The following is a 24,133-nucleotide window of genomic DNA, read 5'->3' as shown; positions in this document are numbered from 1 at the left end:
ACAAACCCGCATCCCTCTTCCTTTTCCAAAAATCCCTAGAATATACCCCTCCTGACATGTGAGAGCTCTCAAGCATCTATCAAGGCTCGGGATTTCTGCTGTGCACCATCTTTCTAGTTCTAATAATGAAGTGGGAGACCTACAATGACCACATAAAACTCTTGCGACATGACAAGGGAATAATAGAAACTAAAAAAAGAGAAATTATATTCAGAGAAGTTGGTAACCTCCATCCGATTCCTGTATTGTTTAACTTCTTTATTGATTCCGCTGCATTCCAACATTGTGTGGTGTGAAATCTTGTTAAAGCTTGTGATGGATTGCCAATTGAGCATTCAGTATTCGAAGATATCTGTGAATCTTTCTAATCAAACAATGGGCGGACCTGGTATTGTTGAGGACATATTTGATTTTGCTCTTAGTTTTCCTTATAATACAAAATTACATACTCTGGCAGCTTGGATGCAAGATCCAAATACAGGTTGAGGGGGGAAAAACGGTTAAATTTCTACCAAAACCTTAAATATACATTTATATGGACTGATAAGGGGACCTCACGGAATGTAGGCCTTTTTGATCTGTGGACATCTTTCACACTGTGCATCATCCCCTGGTGAAGATCTTTTTCACAGGAAAAAACACCTAAAATGAGAGACCTCAATGCTCCTTCGTTTGCAAATCACTACCATTCAAGTGTCGCTCCAATTATCTCCATCATCATCTTCATCACTCCCAGCAAATGCCTTTACCCCACAAATTTCATAAAAGTTTCATTAGACAGAGCCGAAAGAGTAGTCATTCAGTAATCAAGGAGCAAAAACATACACCGAGAGCATTGCATTTGAGGGACAGTAAATCACACCCAACGAAGCATTATATGTGAACAGTGAACGCTGGGGTATTTTATTCCTCACGTCAAAGCCCATCAGTTTTTACGATTTTTCAGCAGAGGAATAACATACCTAGCTGTATATGATTTACTATCCCAAATATGCAATGCTCTTATTTCGTACAATGCCAGAAACAATTGAGGCATATGATATAATCCATCATAGTCCAACACATTATAGAAAACCATAGTCCATTGGAGTCATTACCACTCAACTTTACAATTGATGGTAAAGGAGACAGTGGGAACGACCAGAACAGGACATGATCCAATGGTGCGTCCCACTCTCCATCGTAATCTGGCATTTTATTAGACAGCAATATCACTGGATTAATATAGGCCGCTGGACTATGGAAATTCATGGTTCATGGTTTATTAGATCATTCCCATCTCCCATCCAATGAAACGGATGATGAATAAGAAAGAGAAGGATCCACCAGCTCAGGACAAAATCCAATGAAATGGATGATGAATAAGAAAGAGCAGGATCCACCAGCTCAGGACAAAATCCCAACTGTGAGCCCCTCATCATTTCATTGGATAGTGATGACCCCAGTGGACCTTGAATTCATACGCCACTGGATCATCATTACAGAATTCATCAATTAAGTCAAACCCCAACCTGGCGAATTGCATTTGCTTTCTCTAAGATAGCTGCGACATTGATATTCGTTGTGGGAACCTGAATGTTAGGTCTCGTCGCCACAGTGGGTCTCAGATTGAAAGACTGGAAGTTAAACACATTTCCCATAATCAGTACATTAAATACACAGAAAACTAGAACAGGTTTAGCATTTCTCCACCTATAAAAACAGTAGATAATCTAGAAACTGCCCATGACATTTGGATTAATGGAAAGCATAATGTAATCCATACAACTACTAAGAATCAACATCCACTAGGATTGTCATGATCAAATAAAATGGACAGAGACAGAGAGAGAGTCAAACCTCACAAACTAGGACATGACCTTAATGGTGGATCCCCCTCTTTATCACCATCTGTCATTTCATTGGATGGTGATAACCCCATTGGACTACAAGAATACTCTTTCCCATGTGACTATAGTATAATATTATATACTTTTTTGTATATACTTCTTTTTATGGGTAAATATAATACCGCCTACTTAGCTTAAAAACCATAGAAAACTTATTATATATTGAGAGGAGCGATTCAACTCCCACCTTGGTTCTTATTTGCTCCAAGAGAACATCCCTTTCATTCACCTTCTGCCTATTCCCAGATTCACATCGTTCCGTAACCTTTTTTAACTGCAACAATAAATGAAAGTTAAGCATTGAAACCTATTAATTCAGTCTTGTTTTCTTCTTTTTAATAATTTTAAGCACCAGAAAACTTTGACTCATAAATAAGAAAACACCCAAACAAACAGATGAAGAATCGGAGAAAAAAAAAAACGTACCCTGCTCCTGTCATGAGACGCTACAGCCTCAATCAGAGGATCCTTCTGTTGGCCACGTTTGAGTCGCTGCACTGAGAAACCGAGTGGAAGATAACCACCATTCATCTTACTTTCTGCTAATTCTGACTGAGATGCAGAGAGGTTTGGGATTGGTTCAATTTCTCCTTCAAGTGTTTGAGAATTCAACCAAGTTTTTGCTATATCTTGCTGCGATGCAGAAAGGTCCGGGATATGTTTGACTTCTCCCTTTAAATCCATAGATTTCGACTCAGGCTTTGCTACATCAGCTGGAGATGCAAAATGTTCTGGGATAAGCTGAACTTCTCCCTCCAAATTTAGAGAATTCAACTGAGGCTTTGCCAAATCTAGTGAAGATGCAGAAGGGTTAGCAATGTGTTCAGCTTCCCACTCCATAGTTAGAGAGTTCAGCTGAGACTTTGCTATGCTCGGCGGAGATGCAGAAAGGTTAGGAATATGTTCATCTTCTCTCTCAGAAGTCAGAGAGTTGTACTGGGGATTTCCAGTTCTCCACTGAAGAGGAGGAAGAGGTGGGAGAGGTGGCATTTCTTCTACCCCAGCTCCTAGAACTTTAACATCTGGTAATACAAATTCCAAAAAATGCTGGTTTAGTCTGGGATTGACCCAATGTTGTGATGAAGTACCAATCTCATTATATTCTTCTTGGGGTGTTTTCTGTGGTATGGTCACATCAAGGTTAGGTTGAGAAGAGAGAGAACCAACTTCATCCAATGAAGAACATGATGTGAATATCATTGATGAATATGCTACCGTAGCATTCTCAAAGTCCTTGGTTGCAGCTATCTGAGAACCATCACAGGGTAGATGCTCATATCCTGCTCTTTGACTGAAATTATAACCTGAAGAAGCCTCAGAAGAAACCTTAGAGAACCTTTTCTCAGAGTTATCAAGAGCACCTGATTCTCCCGAGAGATGCAACCTTTCAAACTTAAGATCTATATGCTCCTCATTAGGCAAGGGCAAAAAACTAGATTGTTGAACTGCTTCTGACCTGGTATCATTCGCTGGAAGAATTTCTGGCTGTGTGTGTTTAGGAGGAGATGGGGGGATATCCTTTTCACTTTTATGAGGGGCCTCAAAGACTGGTTCTTGATTTCTTTCAGTGGAATCAATAGAAAACTGCAAGAAATTTATGGGAGTCAAAGACATAGTAATTTGTTCCCTTGGTTGTGATTCTTGGGATGGTTTCTCCGGCTGCAAGGAATCAGATTCATGAGGCTCCAATTTTTCAAATTTCTCAACATCAATGGATTCTGAGGCACGTACTTCTGGAACATCTGAGGATACGAAACCTTTGGCCCCAAAATCCTTCTCCATCAAGTTCTCAAAGTTTTCTTCATTTTGTTCAAAAGCTTCCACTAAAGGAACAATTTTCTCTTTAATTTCTATCTGAGAAGCTTGTGGAGAAGCAATTTGGGGGGAAGTAGAATCTGAAGGTTCAGCTTCTAAAGGGGCCAATCCACCAACTGAATCAACAGATTTCTTATAACCGTCAATTGGAAGTACAGCCTCTACAATTTTGGTTGATGAACTCTTTGATATCATCTCATCCTCATGTCCCTCTATGAAAGGTTCCATCATTGTCTCTTCAACAATAGTGGATTGAGTAAAAGTATCTTCCATAGGAGAGAACCCCCATTCAGAACCAACAACTTTAGCATGGTTCTCACTCACAATTGCTTCCATTGAAACATCTGTTGATGAACACTGACTTGGCATCATGTCCACAGGGGTCAAAGTGTGTGTCATTAGTTCCTCGACATTATCCTCCATGCCAAGCTCCAAACAGGTTTTGTTGGGAAGATGGGTCCCTTGAACTTTGTATGAAGCTTGCAGAGATATAATTTCCAGGTAGGGCCCTGATGGGCCCGCTTCTATGGGAGAAAAGCCACCCTCAGAATCAATAGATTTTGCATAATCCTCAGTTAGTGAGGGGCTCTGAGACACCAAATCTGAAGGGTCCAAATTTTGCAATGATTGGTGTGAATCCAGATGCTCATCAACTGAATCATGGCACTTTTCAGGTTCAGACTCAATTTTGAAATCATAGGACTGTGGCTCGGAGGCACCATTCATTGAATGTGGAGAATGCATTGATTTGATTGTCGGGCTTTCAACAGATACATCTTCAGCAGTCCCAGCAGACGTATCCCCCTCGCCAATGGCACCAGTGTCGGAGGGAGGTTCACTGATATGGGGCATAGCCAATTCAACACTTCTAGTATTAATTTCATAAGTAGCTGATGTTTCTGAAAGATCTGAAGTTGCAATGGCATTATTTTCCGATAAACTAATGGAACTTCTATCAGTGATGTCAGTTGGAGAAACCCCAATTATTGGGCTCTGATCGATATAATGCTCACCACTAAAAGAATCTTCTTCAATGTGAACAGTGTCAATGAACAGGGGCATTGCCAATTGAACACTACTTGCAATAACTCCATCAATAACTGGACTTCCTGAAATCTCAGCTGAAATGGCATCAGTTCCATATAAACTCCTGGAAATTTCAGCAGTGGTTTCACATGGAGAAACCCTAGTCGCTGGACTCTGTTCAATTGTGTGATCACCATGCAAAGAATCTGATTCAATCACAACAGTTTCAGTTGACAATGGCATTGCCAGCTGAACACTACCTGAACTAAATTGATTGATAACTGGCGTTCCTGAAACCTCAATGGCTGAAATAGCATTACTCCTGGAACTTTCATCAGTGATTTCAGTTGGAGAAACCACCATTGCGCAACTCTGGTCAACTGGTTGATCACCCTTAAAAGAATCTGGTTCAATCTTAACAGCTTCAAACCAAGGATTATAATAACCTGAACTAGAAATCATGCCTTCTGATGCTTTATGATTATCATCCAAAGAGTTCAGGCCAGGAGCATGATCTTCTTGCACATTGGCCAAACCACTGAAAGAGTCTTTCTTTAACAATGTCTCCCAGTCATGAGAAGAGAGAGAATTCTCATTTGAGAAGGAATGCAGACTTCCAGCTCGCTGCTCATGTTCTTCATTTGTGTCAGAATCCAATTCTTGACGTTCAAAATCATGCTTAGGTCTATATTCAGACTCTGTTTCCATTTCTGAGAAGGAATGCAGACTTCCAGCTCGCCGCTCATGTTCTTCATTTGTGTCAGAATCCAATTCTTGACGTTCAAAATCATGCTTAGGTCTATATTCAGAATCTGTTTCCATTTCTGATTCCATGGTGGTAAGTGCATCCATATAATTATCCAACTCACTAGCAACATCATCGGATTCATATCCACCCCCATTTTCTTCTTTTCTTTCAATCCCAAGAAAGACATCTTCATACCCATTATGATTTGTTTCTTGTTTCTCATTTCCAATGAAGGCATCCACATAGCCATCACCGTTTGCTTCTTCCTTACTCTCTCTCTCAAGCAAGGCATCCAGTAGCTCCTGGTTCCCCAAGGTGAAAGAACTCTCCATTGCCTCCTCTTCTCTCTCTCTTTCAAGCAAGGCATCCAATTGCTCTACATGCCCCAAGGTAAGAGAACTCTCTGTTGCCTCCTCTTTTCTTTCCTTCTCAAGCAAGGTATCCAATAGCTCTGCATGCCCAAGACCAAGAGAACTCTCAATTTTTCCAGTTGATTTGGGAAGGGATTCTATGGTCTGCCCCTTTCCATCCTTTGGACTTCCAGGCAGTGTAAGAACCTTCTCTTGCACATCAATAGAGGTTTTCTTAGAAATGCCCACAGGACGTGATCCATATAATGAATCTTTCTTAATGTTTTCATGCATTTCATCATAATGAGCAGATGATGTCCTATCATGAGGCCCCACATTTGTAGTTATTGAACTTTCAATTACCTCTTTGCATTCCATAGGTGAAGGTGTTTCAAGAACACATTCCATGTAACTTCTTCCACTTTTTGAACTAGAATAAAGGGACCCATTCATCTGCCATTTCAACTTTGCACCGGCAATGGTGATATTCTCAGAACTACGGATATTTATCGTGTGGACAATACTGCATAGATTGGAAGAATAAACATACTTAGCAGTTTTCCCAAAAGGGATTAAGCTTAATGAATCAATAAATGAACAGACAGAATTGTGATATTGCAAAAATCAGTTATTCTAGTGTTGAAGTGTGAATGTTCGAGAATGAGAATGAGAGAGAGAGAGAGAGAGAGCTCAGGTTTACCTCGAATTACCGTGGGGTCCTTGACCAGCCTCTTGTGTTTCTCCATTCCGTGTCCACCATCCTTTCTTCTGTTAGAAAATGCAAAAGGAAAAAAGGCTTGAGAAAGTTATGATGTTTTTCTTCTAAATCAGACTATAACAATATTCAGCTTCATACCATGCCAAAATTTTAGCAAGAATTGCTCGAAAAAAGGAAAGGCAGCACAACAAATAGAATGAGATTTTCCAGCTCTCATAATATGCATATGCTTAAACTAACAATGTCAGTAACCAAGCATGAGGATGCACTTGTAGGATGTACAACTCCTACAAATACTGTCAAAATGATAATGGCAAGGATTAAGAATACTTCAAATTCTAAGAAAAAGCCAAAGCAGCAAGGTTCCCTTTGAAACCCTTCTATTCAGTTATCCATAGACAGTCGCCACAATCTCCTCTCAAAGCCACTAAGTGGTGTTTCAGGGCACAAGTGACAAGTATGAACCTTTGCATACAACATAACCAGGATACATGTAGGTAACAATGATGATGTTGCAGAATAGGAGTGTTTTGTGATATATAAACCACGATATGGTATTACCGGTAATACAACAGACCTGTTAGTTTTTGTAATCAAAGGAGAAAGAAAGTAGTGACATCACAGATTTCAACAGTTATAGAGTGGGTACTATGGAAAGTGAGGTTGAGATTGCAAACTGAGGATAAACTACACGCTTAGTTTTAATTACAACCGCTTCTATCAAATTCAAATTCCAAAGAACCAGACCTTTGTTCTACGAGCCTTCTTTCTTGGAATTTCCTCTGTTCTCAACATTTCAGAGGTGGCCAAATGTGTCTTGAAAAATGATGGATCTGAATATCTCTTTAAACATGTCCCAGCACCAGCAACATCAAATCTGAAACTCGAAAGCAATCAATGCTCTAAAGTATATAGATACCGTTTTGATGGTGTGATATAATCTAGTGGCCTATACAAAACCATCGTCCAGTGAGATCATCAAGATCCAATTAAATGACAGACGGTGGAGGAGAGAAGGTGGGGTATTTTTTTGGGTGAGTGAAAGTGGTAAGTCAGTGGCGATTTGGGCCCCTACCCTTTGGTGAGAATGGAGTCAGAGACCTCACCATGGGGCTCAGCAATACTACCACTAAGGCCCCAGGCCATCTCAAGAGGAGGTGGGGCCTACCATTGGCATAATGTCCTTTTCTGAAGGATAACACTCCCAACCATTGCCCATCATTTCATATGACATTCATGATGGCAATGGCCATATTCGTTTTGATTTTAGTTTATTTTTCCTTATTTCCTTAAACTTTCATTTTTTCCTTAATAGATAAATATATAGAACATATAGACCCCATCATAAAACAGAATCATCAAATCAAATGTTAACCATACCTGTCTAACAAGAACAAGCGGGGTGGACCGCGGCATTCTTCATAGGAGTCCAAGATAAATCGGGGCATGTTGTCTTGAGTAATCAGATTCTCGTCAGTTCGAACATTAGCATGCCACTCATAGCCTGAAAAAGGTAAAAGCTTTGCTTTAATAACATCCAATGAAGAACTGTGATTAGTACCATCCAAGATACGATTTCATCTGCATACCAGGCTAGACCACCTGCCAACTTCAAAGAATAATTATAAGGACAGCTTTAGATAAATCAACTTAGGAACATAAAGGGCAACAATTTTATACATAAGACAAATGGTTATTTTATTTTATCTTTTATTTTTATTTTTTGCGTGCTGCTTTACAATAAAGAAGTTTAAAGCCTACACATACTGATAAGTGAGGATAGTTGTCGACAGTGGTTACAAACGTGATAACTACAATACGGAAGTGTACCATCATATGTAGGTGCAATACAATGATAAAGACATGTCTCTAGCAGTTTCCCTTCAAGTTAATTGTAGAACCCTTGCATAGTGAACTTGTCCAAAACAAGTGATAATCTTCATATTTCTTGTGAACAAAATTAGATATCTTTAAGGTTTCTTCCTCCTACTAGGAATAGTCCTTACAACCAAATCCACCTAAATACTATCGATATCAGACAATATTTCTCCCACGAGGAATTACCATGTCCCAATCGTGATACTTCCAAGGAAATGCCAAAGCTTTTCCACATTGCTGTTGAAAATTGTTGTGCTACTTGAGGGCACTTTTGTAATTTTGTATTATGGGCAACTTTGTAAGTATTTAGTGGAAGGCTCCAGATAAAGTAGTATTTTCTATCACATAACCTATTAATTGTCTTTGATGCGATCGCTTCAAGTCATGTGCAGCCTTACTTTGAAGAAGTTTCAAGTGAGGTGAAAGAAGATGAGAGCATGAATGACAAGCTGAAACGCCCAAGTGCCCCTTAGTCTTGATTTAGATTAAACCATGGAGAATGAGCTCTAGGAAACCAAGGTTACTCTAAAGAAGAACAGGAAATTCAATTTAACTGAAGAAAAAGAAGCACCCAAAGCTCAATATTTGCAGCCACTAAGAAAGTCAACAAGACTGAACCAACCACATATCAAGAGGCTAGAAGATCTGCTAAATGGGAAAATGGCATGAATGAGGAAATGACTGCTTTAGCCAATAATGACACTTGGGAATTAGTCCCATGCCCAAAAGATGAAACTCCCATTACTTAAAAACGGGTTTGTGAATGTTACTTCTTGTTTCTTTGCAAGTCCATTAGATGATGTTGAACCAACCACATATCAAGTGGCAAGAAGAACTTCTAAATGGGATAATCCCACGAATGAGGAAATGACTGCTTTGGCCAATAATGACACTTGGGAAGTAGTCCCATGCCCAAAAGATGTAGCTCCCATTACTTGAAAACGGGTTTACAATTGATTGATACAAATCAAGAGTTGTGGTTTAGGGGTTTTCTCAAAATGTATTAGATTATGAGGAGGCTTTTAGTCCGGTTGCAAAGATGACTACGCTAAGAACCATTTTTCCACTAGCTGTAAATAAAGAATGGAAGTTGTGGCAAATGGATGTGAAGAATGCATTTCTCTATGGCGAAGTAGATCAGGATACTTACATGATGCAACCCCCAAGATTTGAGTCTAAGAACCATCCTGAGTATGTGTAAATTAAAGAATGCTCTATATGGTTTAAAATATGCATCATTGGCTTGGAAGGGAAAAATCTTTGCATATCTTGTATTTTGTGGTTATAAAGCGTCAAATGCTGACTCAAGTTTGTTAAAGTGCTAAACAAGAAAATTCCCATTATATTGTTGTACATGTATGATTTAATTGTCACAAGTGACGATGTCGAAGAACTTGAAAGGGTGCATGACGAACTTTCTATTCGATTTGAGATGAGGGATATGGGGGAGGTTTCTTATTTCCTTGTGACAATTAAATCAAGAGAAGTAATAAAGGTTTGTTCCTAAGTCTGAAACCCATAGAAGAGATTTGGTATGGAAAATTTCAAACCCATAGCAACTACCTTAAAATAAAATCATAAGTTGAGGGCTGATGTTGGATACTTGCTTCCAGAAGTTGCAATGTATAGAAGGATCGTGGGGTAGTCTTGTTTAACTAACACTTTCCAAGCCAAATATCTCTTATGCTGTGGGGAATAATGTTCAAGAAGGCAGACGAGGCAGCTTAGACGGCCAGGGGTCTGGGCCGCTTAGGCAGGGCGCCCAGATTCCTGGGCAGCCCTAAGGGGAGGGGGTTGGGGTGGGGGCCATATATTGGGGTGGGGGCCATATGTTGTTTTGTGAGTGTATGTGCATGCGCACGTATGTGTGTGAGTGAGGTCTCGCATCAAATTCTTAAAGATCATTCTCTTTTTTTCTTTTTTTCTTTTGGATCTGTATTTGTGTGTGTGTGTGTGAGAGAGAGAGAGAGATTGTGAGATAGGGACCTCGCATCGAACACTTGGAGGTCATTTTCTTCTTTTCCTCCTTACATGCAAGGAGGGAGCATATGGGCCCATGTGTATCTTTGTGTGTGTGAGAGAGAGAGACGCCGCGCATTGAACACTTGGAGTCTATCTTCTTCTTCTTCTTCTCATATGAAGAGAGAGCACATGAAGCTGCAAGAGAGAGAGAGAGAGAGAGAGAGAGAGAGAGAGAGAGAGAGAATGGCAATACCAAGCCTTATTTTTGTTTGGGTGGATTTGAATTTTTTTATTTTTATTTTTTTTAGGGGATGGCACTAGGTGGGCGCTCAGACCGCCTAGGCGCCTGCCTTGGGCATGCCCGCCTTAGGCATGCCCGCCCATACTCCATCACGTAGGTGGTTTGTCAGCCAGGCCTCCCAGGCAGCAAGGCAGCCGAACTTTCATTCATTGGTTGGGATTGTAAGCGAATTTATGCAATTACCCCACCCAGAAGCATAAGAAGAATTCTTCGATATGTTAAGGGTACTAGTGACTTTGGATTGTGGTACAAGGCATGTGGCAGGTTTGAAAGTTTGGGATATATTGATATGGATTGGGCCGGTTGCCAACTACTAGAAGATCAATTTCAGGAAATGTATTTAACACAAGTTCAGGTGCCATATCTTGGTGCAAAAGAAGCAAAACACCATGGTGCTTATCAAGCACAGAAGCTGCAACAATGCCAGCACAAGAAATCATTTGGGTAATATGACTTATTGAAGATTGGGCCCATCCAAACAATCATGCATTAAGGTTGGAATGTGATAATCAAAGTGCGATTTTAATTGCATCTAACTGTATGTTTCAAGCTCAGACCAAGCACATAGAAGTGCAATATCATTTCATCTAAAGAAGGTGTTAGATGGAAAGATCGACCTTGTGAAGGTTGATACTCAAGATCAACTCCCAGATATTTTTAAAACGGCACTACCAAGAGACAAATTCAAAAGCTTCAAGGTTAAACTTGGTGTTATTCCTCAATCTAGCGCAAAGGGGGAGTGCTGAAAATTGTTGTGCTATTCGAGGATATTTTTGTAATTTTGTATTAGGGCAATTTTGTAATCATTTAGTAGAAGGCTCTAGTAGAAGGGAGACTTGTAATATGGGTAGAAGCTTCTAGGATAGAGTGGAAGTTGAAAAGGCACCTTCTTGGAAAATTCGTATGGTTCTTTAGAGCTCTAGAAAAATCCATCATAACTCATTGTGTAGAGTCTAGAAAAGGTCTAGAAACAACCATAGGCGTCTATATATACCCATGGCCCATTTTGTGTATGACGGTAAGAGGGGAAAAGGTGAAGTAAGAGAGGAAATAGAGGTTGTTGTATCCATTGGGGGTTTTAGGGTTTTTCCTAGAGAATGTGAGGGCTTGTAATTTGTATTGTAAGTATATTTCAGATTTATATGGGCAATTTAGTAGAAGTTGTCTTTTGTCTTTGGGACCTTTGGGCCTACCCCATCCTTTCCTTTGTTTTTTTTCAAACAATTGCAAAAATAAACCTTAGTCAGAAAAGCTTTATAACTATGAGGCTAATCCACATGATCCTAGGAAGCAATATATAATTAGGGTTCTTGACATAAAAGTTATCATATGACACATCGTACAGGATTGGATGCTTTGACCAAATCTGATTTCCATATGACAATGGATACTGAAAAGCGAAAGCATAAAAAGGAACATAGCACTAAGGAATGAAGGAAAACAAAACTATAGACAAACTGTAGAAACGAAAGGTTGAGATAGCCGGTTATATTGAACGTAAGGATAAGAAAACCAGCTTCTTGAATGACCTACAGGGTATCAACTATGTCTCTAAATCAATTGGATCACCCTCCACCAAAGGGTCTGCCTTCCATCAACTAGTCTCCTCATTCTACCAAAAATTCCTCCAACCTACCACATTTCCCTTGAATCCTATCTTTGCTACTGCCAAGGCTTAGTTCTCTCTTGTTCCTCCCAAGATCCAAGTTTCCAATTGGATCGCCCTCCACCAAAGGGTCCTCACTATCGACCAACTGCGAAGGAGAGGTTTATCCATACCTAACCATTGTATCATGTGTCTGAGGAAACCAATGAACATTTATTCATTCATCGCCCGGTTGCCTTCCTCCAATGGAGCTACCTTCTATGCCTTTTCCATTGGCAATGGGTTACTCTTTTCTTCTCTTCACCCTTATTCCTGGTCTAAACAGGTATCCTCCTCTGGAAGGCATCCATATTTGCACTCTTCTGGACAGCGTGGAATGAGCACAATCACATAATTTTCCGAGGACAATGCTCTTCAACTGCTGTTTTGTTCGATAAGACCAAAACTTCCATTAGTTTTTTGGGCCTCGAACCACAAGCTGTTCAAGGGTATTCATCTTTTGGCCTTCCACCTCGATTGGCTGCCCTTGCTCCACCTTTCCTGCCCTCGAGTGCCTCACGCCTCACTGTGGATGCCACCCAACCTTGATTTCATCAAGCTTAACTTTGATGGTTGCTCCTTAAGCAACCCAGGGCTGACTGGTATAGGTGGTCTATTCAGGAACCACAAAAGCACAATCCTTGCATCCTACTCCAAACCAATTTGGCATTTTGATTCCCACTCGGCTGAAGCCTATGCTCTCCTCAAAGGCCTTAAGACTCGATGACCGCAGGTGGTCTTCAGCCCTGATGATAGAAGGCGACTCAAGTAATGTAATTCTCTAGGCCTCTAGCTCTGCCTCATATCCATGGTCTTTGGCACACATTTTCGAAGAAATTGCTCATCTTTGTTTGGGCCTCTCTGTATCTTGGAGACATGTGTGGCGTGAATGCAATTCTCATGCAGATTCCCTCACAAAACATGGTGCTAATAGTCTAGTGGCTGATTTTTTTGTAGCCTCTAGTGGAGAGCTCCCTAACCTCTCCTATTCGACCCACTAGGATTAGGTATAGGGCTCCCCTAAGCAAAGCCTAATATTTTTATTTTTACAAATAGGGGTTAGAGAGGTGAAGAGAGTTGAGAGAGGGAATTTAGAGAGTCTCAGAGAGTCTTTTGAGAGGTAAAGAGAGTAGAGATAGTTGAGTAGAGAGAGAAAGAAAGTCTCAATATGAGAGACTCAAAAAGTGGAGAGTAGAGAGGGTTGAGTAGAGAGAGAGAAAGTCTCAATAAGATAGACTCAAAAAGTGAGGGATAGAGAGAATTGTTAGTGAGAGAGGGAACACTTTAAGATAAAGGGTCTAAAGAGGAACTACAAAGACAAAAATGTCTTTGAATTTGAGAATACGAGACAAAATAAGAGAAATTCTTTAAATAGAAGAAAAGGTGAGAAGGAAAGTGCATAAGACTTTAATAAGATGTGAAAAGAAGTACATAAGACATTAATGAGATATGTATAATAATTAAGGTAATAAAAAAGCAAAGAAGAGAAAGAGAGATTACGAGTGAGGAAAGAAAGCAATTGGATAGAGAGTCTTAAAGATGGGTAAATAATTGAAGGGATAAGGAAAAAGTACACAAAGAAGGGAAACAAAAGGAATTTTTACGAACTCAATAACTAATAAAGAATGGATTACAAGGACTGGAAACACATAAAGATTTTAGAGAGAACAAAAGGGAAACAAATATAGAAACAGAAATCCTCTTCTTCTTTTTTTAAATAGGGGTTACTTGAACCAACATGCAACAAGGGAGGTAGAAAGCAATAGATGGGATGCTTGACGAAGGGAGATGAGTACTGTGTTCAACTGCCAACAGTCCACCGAGATATCCTTTTAAGGGCTGCGACTTGCTGGCCCTCTCGGTCAGATCAGCTACCAAAACAATTAACAACACATCTCGGTGTTCCTAACCGAATTACGCTCACAATAAAAGAGAGATTCGTTGTGCTGAGTTTCGTTCAGGTACGGGATAAGACGAATCCACCAAAGGACTATTAGAGCGTGTTGACTTTACTGGGCTTGGTTACCCAATTTCTTTGCACGAAGCAAATTCAACTTCAATTCTGATTCAAGTTTAGACCCTTTCTTTTGAAGTGCTCCCTCTCTCACTTACATTTTTCTCTATCCCCCACTTTTTGAGTCTCTCTTACTGAGACTTTCTCTCTCTACTCAACCCTCTCTACTTTTTGAGTCTCTCATACTGAGACTTTCTCTAAATTCCCTCTGTCAACTCTCTTCCCCCTTTTTAGTATCAGAGTCTTCCTCAATTATTCGGCAAGGGTAGGATGTGGAGCATTCTTCAGTATGAGAGAGAGGTGAAGAGAGTTGAGACAGGAAGAATGCTCGACATCTTGCCCTTGTCGAATAATCGAGGAAGATTCTGATACTAAAAAGGGGGAAGAGAGTTGACAGAGGGAATTTAGAGAAAGTCTCAGTATGAGAGACTCAAAAAGTAGAGAGGGGGAGAGAGGTGAAGAGAGTTGAGAGAGGGAATTTAGAGACGAAAGAGAGAGAGAAAGGCTCAGTATGAGAGACTCAAAAAGTAGAGAGTAGAGAGAGAGAAAGTCTCAATAAGAGATACTCAAAAAGTAGGGATAGAGAGAAGTCTCAATCAGAGACGAAACACTTTAAAAGAGAGGGTCTAAACTAATCAGAAGTGGAGTTGAGTTTGATTCGTACAAAAAAATTGGGTAACTAAGCCCGGTAGAGTGGTCACGCTCTAATAGTCCTTTGGTAGACTCGTCTTACCCCATACCCAGACTAAACTCGAGACATTGAATCTGTTTTTTATTGAGCGTACTTCTGTTAAGAACACCGAGAGGTGTTGTTAACTGTTCCGATAACTGATCTGACAAAGAGGGCCAATAAGTCGCAACCCTTAAAATGATATCTCGGTGAACTGTTGGCGATTGAGCATAGAACTCATCCCCCTTCGTCAAGCTTCTCATCAATTGCTTTCTACATCCCCTGTTGCCTGTTGCTTCAGGTAACCCCTATTTAAAAAAAAAAAAAGATTTTTGTTTCCAACTTTGCGTCCCTTTTGTTCACTCTAAAATCTTTATGTGTTCCCAGTTCAGTGTTTTCAGTTTTGTTTTTCCAGTTCCTGTAAACCCTTCTTTATCAATTATTGAGTTCGTAAAAATTCTTTGTGTTTCTCTCTCCCTTCATTATTTACCCATCGTTAAAATTCTTTATCCAATTGCCTTCTTTCCTCACTCGTAATCTGTCTCTCTTCTTTGCTTTTCCAATTCCTCAATTATTATGCATATCTCATTAATGTCTTATGTACTTTTTTCCACTTCTTATTAACGTGTTATGTACTTTTCCTTCTCACATTTTCTTCTATTTAAAGCATTTTTCTTCTTTCTTCTCATATTCTCAAATTCAAAGACATATTTGTCTTTGTAGTCCCTCTTTAGACTCTCTATCTTAAAGTGTTCCCTCTCTCATTAAGAATTCTCTCTATCCCTCAGTGTTTTAGTCTCTCTAACTAAGACTTTCTCTATCTACTCAACCTTCTCTACTCTCCACTTTTTGAGTCTCTTATACTGAGACTTTCTTTCTCTCTACTCAACTATCTCTACTATCTTTACGTCTCATCTCATTGATGTCTTATGTACTTCTTTCCACATCTTATTAAAGTCATATGTACTTTCTTTGTCACCTTTTCATCAATTTAAATCCTTTCTCTTCTTTCTTCTCGTATTCTCAAATTCAAAGACATACTTGTCTTTGTAGTCCCTCTTTAGACCCTCTCTTTTAAAGTGTTCCCTCTCTTTTTTTTTTGAAATCAGTTACTATGAATTACATTCACCCATGAACGATTACAAGGAGGTTCAAGAAGAAAAGGATGTAACCACCAATGAATGTTGGTGCACATCACCCTTTGTTACAGCATCAGCTTCCATGTTAGCTTCCCTAAAACATGAGATAACTCAAAAGAACCACTACTTAAAATGAAAAAGATTTCATCAAAAATACTGCATAATCTCCAAGGTGGCTTCATTTCTCCTTTTGCCCAAGCAATGACATTTGCTTGAATAACCTTTAATCATCTTTTGGCCCTCGAGGTTCTTTATTATCGTTAATCCCTCCAAAGGAGCTCTTGCCTCAGCTTCATTCACTGTTGTAGGTCCACTTGGTCCCGAGTAGGTGAATTTGTAATTACCCATATGATCTCTAATGGTAGCACCATAACCTGTTGGGCCTGGGTTTCCAATCGAACTTCCATCAAAGTTGAGTTTTAAGCAATTTACACGAGGAGGCATACAAATAGCATTTCAAGTCCGTCTATCATTATTAAGCTTAGCAACTTCAGATGGGTTCTCAAAAATCTGTGATTTTGGGATAAACTTACAATCCTTGTTTGTTGAAACCATTCAGTTGTTGTTGCTAAGGTGTTGGACTTCAAAACTTCAATCTCACTTTGTGTTCCTTCAAACGTTCTTCTATTTCTCTCTTTCCAAATATTCCAAATAGTTCACACCCATAAATTCTCCATAACACAGTGCCAATTTTCGACAAACCTAGGTTCATCCATTGAGAAAGGATCAACTCTAGACTTTGTGGGATCAGGATATTTAGATTCAACAACTTTCTACACCAATCCCATATGCTTAAAGTGAAAGGACAATGTAAAAGAATATGGTCCACATTTTCGTTATCCCTCAAACATAGCCTACAAACATTGACAACTATGAAACCTCTCTTACAAAGGTTATCCACAGTAGGCAGCTTTTTTTGAAGAGCTACCCACAAAAATAACTAAACCTTCAACGGCACCTGCAAATTCTATATTCTTGCTAAACTATGATCAGTCGCTCTGTGATTCTCCTCATGCAGCAGTTCTATCAACTTGACTGAAAAATCCCTTGAAGTTGTGAGTTCCCACACCCATCAATCATCTTTATTGGGAACATAGAAAAAATTATGCAACAAATTTATAAGCAATTGGAACTCATGAAAGAAAGAATTCGAGACCTTCCTATACGAGCAAACAATATTCCAAAAAGAGTTGGTAAAATCAGCTCCTCTGAGATCTTTCACTGAGACCAATGGATTGTCGACTTTGGAGAATCTCAATGAGTAAGGAGTCCCAACCACTTATCAAACCAGAACAAGGTTTGATCTCCCTTTCCAACCACTTTGCAACAATGACTAAAATATAATGATCGGCACGCATCAATTCCTTTCCAAATACTTGAAAAACCAACTTTAGATCTTGGACTTTTAATGAGGCCAGTCAATACATCTACCCCATATTTTTCTTTTAACACCTTTCCACATAAGCTATCCTGCTGATTTTAGAAGTGCCACCACCACTTATTCAATAGGCTAGTGTTCATCAATTTGAGCTTCTTAACTCCTAGACGCCCATCTCTCTTGGAAGTGCATACCTTTTCCCAATTCACGAGTTTCAATTTTTTTCCCATTCCTACATTGCCCCATAAAAAATATCTCATGATGGTTTCCAAAGTCTTCACCACCTGTTTTGGCATTCTGAAAATTAACATAAAATAGATGGGTAAGTTGGACAAAGTAGAGTTGATAAGAGTAGATATTCCTCCAAACGACAACACTTTAGACTTCCATAGATCCAATATCTTATTAAATCTTTCAATAATAGGATCCCAAATAGTTGCAGATTGGTTTCCTCCCTCTCTCACGGAGACTACTCTCTATTCCCTACTTTTTGAGTCTCTCTTACTGAGACATTCTCTCTCTACTCAACCCTCTCTACTCTTTACTTTTTTGGTCTTACTGTGACTTTCTCTCTCTCTTCTCTAAATTCCAACGGCAGTCTACCTACTCCCGCTTGATATCCTCCAACCTCAATATTAACAAAATTTACCAAAATTACTTTTTCTCTAATTTTAACAGGAACATTAATGGCAAATTCTGTTAATTTTCTTCTAACATTCATAGTATCAACTTCTTGTCCATGAGAATATTTCACCAGTTTTTCCAAAATTCTTTGGTGTAAAAATTTATGTTAGCACTAATATCAAGAAATAATTTTAACTTTTTCCAATTTTCACCTCCATCTGTAGAAATTTTTGCTGGCACTAGTAACAAATTTTGAGAGTGCACCATTTTCCGAAATTGATATAAATTTGCTTTTGAAAGTTCATCTTCTTTGAATGGTTATTCAAACAATTTCATGTAATCGCCCTTATAATAGTTGAACCAGAAAATACTAATTCGACTACAGGAAATTACCCTACTATTGATTGCTTTCTCACCTCTACTGGAAGAATCAGTATAATGATAAACAATTTCAGAAGGGCTTCCTTAGAGCCCAAATTAATTGCATCGATTATTGACAATGAAGTATTGGATGACTTGCTAATTTTCAGTTTTGGATGACTTGCTAATATCCTAATCATGTTGCCAGAGATTTTATGACAAAATTAGTAAGATATACAAATTGAGAAACGGATTTATGCAAATATTTCCAAAGGATTAATCTTACTGAGCAAGGTTTTATCAGGAGATGTAAAGATGAAATTCTTTATAATCATGAAGCATTAAGAATAAAACCGCTGTCATCAATGCAGTTACTAGACAGCTTCCATAAAAATTTCAAAAATTGCAAGAATTGCCAAACTGGAGGACATTTTTGTATGACTCATTACAAAGAATTCAGCAACATATTGAAGATGAGTCAACAGAGGAGTCTCCAGAATCATCTCAAAATATCTCGCAAAGAAACCAGACATGGTTTTTCTGAAGCAGTTTTACTTTATGAAAAGCGGATTTGTTTTTTATGAGTGGTTTTACTATTTACCTTTGTAGTGTGTAAGAATGAGTGACGAGTGGCTTTGTACTTGTTTTTACTTTTGAGTGGATGTAAAAAATAAGTGACATGTAGATGTACTTGACGTACCAAGGTTACTGTTTTAAGTGACACATGCATGTACCAAGGTACTATATGGTTTTGCTTTTTCGTTTAGGGTTTAGCCCATGGTTTTGTAAACCACTAAGTGGAAAGTCGGTCTATGTTTCAATACAAAGTGAACATTCTTAAATAAATAAATAAATAAATAATTGTCTCTAAATCACCAATTTGGTGCGGAGCATAGTGAAAGTTTTAATTCAAGCAACCATATGAACTGCTATGTAAAGGTAAAAATACATTATTTAGGTGAATCTATATGAAATCAAGAAAGGATATGTATCCATTCCATTAAGAATTAGAAGACGAATGTAGGGAAATGTCTTTCACAGGACGCCATAATTGGTACCATGTGAAGCAGGAGATGACACATATCAACTTCAGCATGAACCAAAGATATGAAGGACACTAGAACAAAGGACAATGACGGAGAACATAGTTCCCCAACAAGACAATAGATCTTGAAGGCGGTAAGCAGCGGGGATCACCCATAGGAAATCATGTCATATAATGGCATGTCACAAAGATGAAAAATACTTTTTAGTAAAACTCCATATACTCACGAATAGGCATTCTTCTTTTTTTTTTGTTCTTTATTTTAAATTTTCTAATTCATCATCGTCATCAAAAGCCTTTTCCCAACTATTTAGGGTACGCTACAAGAATCCTGGTCCGTCATTCTACTCTATCAATGACCATACCCTAAGTGAGGCCATAAGTCCTCATTTCTTTTCTCACTACTTCCAACCATGTCCTTTTGGACCTACCCCTTTCCCATTTTGCGCCTTTCGCTAGGAATTAACTTGCACCTTCCACTTTAACTTGCACTTTAGAGTTTATGTTGAGCACCTCAAGCAAGCATTTATATTGGACAAATGCATTGAATTGCAATCCATTATGTAAACCAAGTTTTCTTTTACCCAATTTCATGGTATTAACACATGAATTGTTAATGAAGAAAAAAAGATCAATTTACATGCGGGTACACCTCATACAGAAGTTCCCACATGGAGAGTACTAAAGCAATTATTCAGGTAACAACCAACATAGTTTCAGGAAAAAATAGATTTCCACCTGAAGTGGTAGACTGAGAAGCTTTTCCCTTTCTCTGGTGAAAATCACAGAAAGCATACCATTCATAAAAGAAAATATATAAAAAATCATACTAACCTACAGTGTAAGCAAACTGTAATTGATTGGTTTGTGAGAGAAGAGTCTTTTCAACAGAAGGAAGTTCAGCCTCAAGTTGCTGAACACGTATCATAAGGTCATGGCCCCTTGCAGCAGTAGCCATCACTTCTTCATGTAGGTCATGGAAAAGCTCTGCTGCAAACCTATTTGATAAAAAATAACAATTACATATTTAGAAAAATCCCTCATTTTGATGATTACAACAATTTCTTAAAAGAGCAATTACTTATATGTCGGGGTATCACTGACAGGCAAATTGTATGTATGAGAAAGTACTCATCAATGTGCAAAGAATGTTAACTAATAGTCATTTGCCAATAAGAAGGACTAATGTGGCATTAACATATAGCCTGTTACCAATTAATCCTCAAAATCATTTGGTTTTTCAAATAGAATGATATGAATGTCACATATCAAGCACTCAGTCGACTGATTTCTTTCGACTTGACCTAATGCAAGAAAAGATACTAAATGGCAAAGAGATAACTTTAGCAAATGGAATATCCTACTGATTGAAAAGCGCCACTTTTCATGCACACGTTCTAGATGCTTATGAGGAATAGGTATAGAACTCGGTTTGATAAACTTTTATAACTACTTGTAATTATATCATCTGGCAAAACCGTCGTGGAGGACTGAGGAAGAATCAAAGGAGGCATATATAGTCGTCAAAAATCTTCATGTGCAAAGGACAAAAGAACAATTTATTCCCTTTAAAGAAAAAGAAACGAGTCAATAAGGTTGACAAAAAGGGTAGAAAAGCAATGGCAAACTCCATTATGAAAATGAAGTAGCTGTCAGAGACCCAAGAGGGCTAGAAACTAAAAATAGACATTGTACAAGCCAAAAATCTCATTGAAACAAACAATCCAAAAAGATTAAACTATCAGACGAAGAAATGTAAATGCAAGATCTAAATAGAAGCCCTCGATAACAGTAATTTGAGCCATCTCAGATCCATAATGCAGTGTCATTTCATTGTGAAAGCGCCGACCAAGAAGGAGAGAGCACAAAAAACACATATCCTATTTTCATTCAAATCCAGAAACTAAACCTATTTCACCCATTTTTCATGAAACTAAATCCTTATTACGCTTAGCACACAAAGAAACACATGCTGAAACTAGAACCAAATTCCCAATTAAAAAGAAAAAAGGAACGAGATAAACAGAGGCTCGTTTGTTGAAATTGGAATTACCCAAGTTTCCAGGAGAGCAAGGAAGAACAAGAAACCCCCAAATTCAGAAACGAGAGCGAGAGAGAGAGAGAGAGAGAGAGAGACTTACTCAGCTAGGTCACCCAACTGGCGCAAAATGCCGACAAGACCGGCCATGGCAACCCCTTCAAGGAGAGCTTCAGGGTCGTCCTTGTCAGCCCCTCTGTAAACCTCCGGATCAGCCAACCCATATTCGCTTCTTATTTGGTATCTCACCAAAGGCATCGCTTTGTTCCTCTGAGACTCTGCTTCTGGTTAGCCCGTCATGTAGAGAGAGAGAGAGGAGAGAGTGCGAAGAGATTTTGAATTTGCAGAGGGTTAGGGGAGAGAGAAGAGAGGCCTGGCTGTGCGTTTTTGAAAGGTGTGAATGTAGAGAGAGAGAGAGAGAGAGATGGTACGTGGGTGTGGGTGGTGGAGGGAGGTGGAGTGGAGTGAAAATGCGGTCTGTGTATTTAATGATATAATTTATTTCATGGCGGGTGTTGGGGGTTTACACCTTCCAATAAAGGCCTCTCTGCGTATTTACTGATTCTCTCTCTTCACTGTATTCCTCTCGCTCGGCCGTGTCCTTTGGTTTTTTTTGTCTCCCCGGTGGACTCCAAATCCAACCCACTAACGTCTCTCTATTGGAGGCCCCCTCACTCTAAATCACCTCCCCCGTCTCTCCCTCTCTCTCTCTAATTTCCCGCCTCCTCTTCACCTCCCCCCGCGTTTAATGATTACAAGGGGCACTCCAAAAGTCCTCACAATTTTTTTTTTCTCATAAAAAACACGCTTTTCTACGAAATTTTCGAGGACATAATCTCTCTCTTAAATCCCTTTCGCTTTCGATTCAAAACCTGAATTTTAAATCTTATTGGGATTTAGATTTAAACTTGAATCAAAATTATTATTCGGATCGAATTTGAGTACAAATAAATCCGATATAGCTCTGGTTATTAAAATATATTATATATATTAATTATTTTATTAATTTATATAAGAGTGTGGTTTTTATAAGATTGCAACCTTAAACAATCCAATTAAGACACCTCCAAATTTTATCTTAACATGTCATTTTGGTGTAAAAAATTCTTACGATTATCTCAAAATCTATTTTTATATCTAATTATAAAATTTTAAAAATTGTCAAAATCAAGTAGATCTATAAATATATAAAATTCTTGGAAATAGACGATCTAGATAATGTGGTGCAAGATGCATTATTTAAGGGACTCAAAATCTTTTTTTTTCTTTTTTCGTATTCATACATCTCGATGTCGAGATGATCAATTAGAGGGTATTTCAACATTAAAACCACATTCTCCGATGGATTTTTAAAGTGCATTTGTAATTCTACATTTTAAGGTTGCAACTTTATATAAACTTTTTCCTTTATATAATGTATATAATATATTTTTACTTTTAAAGACCTAATCTCCATTTTAGATTAGAATGCCGAACTGATCGAATCCAAATCCAATTCAAATTTGGATCTCATAGATAGGGGATCCATACATTCCAAATCCAAATTCTGTATATATTTTTTGGATCCAAATTTAAATCTAGGTAGATCCAAACCCGATCCGAAAAATTCTTAGCCTTCTCTCTATATATATCATCACACCTTACGATTAGACCGAACATGGACCGTCAAATATTCGTATTTTCTCTTTTATTTATTTTGTTGGGTTGCTTGTTTCTGAGTTAGGTGGAGAGGGGAAAGCACATGGCGCTTGGCTTGTTCATGGGATGACAAGAACGTGAGTTTGTTTTCATGTGCCGAGCGTTTGAGCCCTAAGTTCGCTATTTCCTTGCATTTTCTTCGCATTTTTCAATTTCTTTTTTTTTTTCCTTTTTAAGGGCGAGTTAACAGGATCGCTTTTTTTGTTTTCTTCTTTTTTGGAATGCTGAGTTAATTGGAACACTTTTGTCATTTTGTCTTACTTGTTCGAAAGTTTAATTTTTATATTATTGCAATTTAACATTTTTTTTAGTCATTGCGTTCACTCTTCCTTAGTCTCTTTGATCATCTTGGCCATATTTCCTTCAATGAACAAGAATTTTTGTTTATTCTTTTTTACTATTTTAGGAATCGATATTTATTTACAGGGCTATGTTAGGGTACGTGCACATACTATAGAGCATTTTACAATTATACTTAACAAATTTTAAATATTCATATACCTGTATTTTGTACCACGCGTTTTTTTTAGCAAGGTTATTTTTAATTATTATGAGGGGCGTAACATCTTTCACACCGGTGTACCAATACCTACATGGAGTATTAAATGCCACTAGTTTGTTTCATGTAGGTAATGTCACACTCATGTGAATGATGTCATACCTCTCATAATGATTAAAAATACCCTTACTAAAAAATATTATATTACAAAACAAGAATATATATATATCCAAAATTGTTGAGTACAATTATAAAATACTCAATAGTGTGAATACCCTAACATAACCCTTATTCACATTTAGGAACATAAATAAGCCTTTAGCTCTTTTTTACAAA

At 38.4% G+C, this 24,133-nt stretch overlaps 1 protein-coding gene across 2 annotated transcripts; it reads right to left on the bottom strand.

Annotated features, from left to right (window-relative positions):
• Window positions 1-391: 391 nt before the first annotated feature.
• Window positions 392-21,996, bottom strand: SCAR2 (SCAR homolog 2). Of its 2 annotated transcripts, XM_006828106.4 has the most exons (9): window positions 21,704-21,996; window positions 20,397-20,560; window positions 7,927-8,050; window positions 7,294-7,423; window positions 6,529-6,596; window positions 2,316-6,351; window positions 2,077-2,163; window positions 1,512-1,616; window positions 392-743 (listed from the first exon to the last, which is right to left on the bottom strand). In XM_006828106.4, exons 1-9 carry the CDS (start codon window positions 21,856-21,858, stop codon window positions 690-692), a joined length of 4,923 nt encoding a protein of 1,640 aa, XP_006828169.2. In that variant the 5' UTR covers window positions 21,859-21,996; the 3' UTR covers window positions 392-689. The 2 variants fall into 2 exon arrangements, with proteins under 2 accessions (XP_006828169.2, XP_088730342.1); XM_088874216.1 differs by lacking the exon at window positions 7,294-7,423.
• Window positions 21,997-24,133: the final 2,137 nt, after the last annotated feature.

The sequence above is a fragment of the Amborella trichopoda genome, chromosome 8 (assembly GCF_054954075.1).
Source record: "Amborella trichopoda isolate Santa Cruz 75 chromosome 8, AtrichopodaSantaCruz75HAP2 v2.0, whole genome shotgun sequence".
NCBI lineage: Eukaryota > Viridiplantae > Streptophyta > Magnoliopsida > Amborellales > Amborellaceae > Amborella > Amborella trichopoda.
Note: the sequence above shows the minus strand (reverse complement) of the source record. Positions and strands in the feature narration are given on the sequence as shown.

What these genes read in the sequence shown, in the direction of transcription:
- SCAR2 (XM_006828106.4), bottom strand. Translation starts at nt 21,858, where the DNA reads ATGCCTTTGGTGAGATACCAAATAAGAAGCGAATATGGGTTGGCTGAT. An exon ending in CAGTTGGGTGACCTAGCTGA is followed by an intron (nt 20,561 to 21,703) that starts GTAAGTCTCTCT and finishes TTTATCAAATAG; the next exon opens with GTTTGCAGCAGAGCTTTTCC. An exon ending in GGACCCCACGGTAATTCGAG is followed by an intron (nt 6,352 to 6,528) that starts GTAAACCTGAGC and finishes CAATCTATGCAG; the next exon opens with TATTGTCCACACGATAAATA.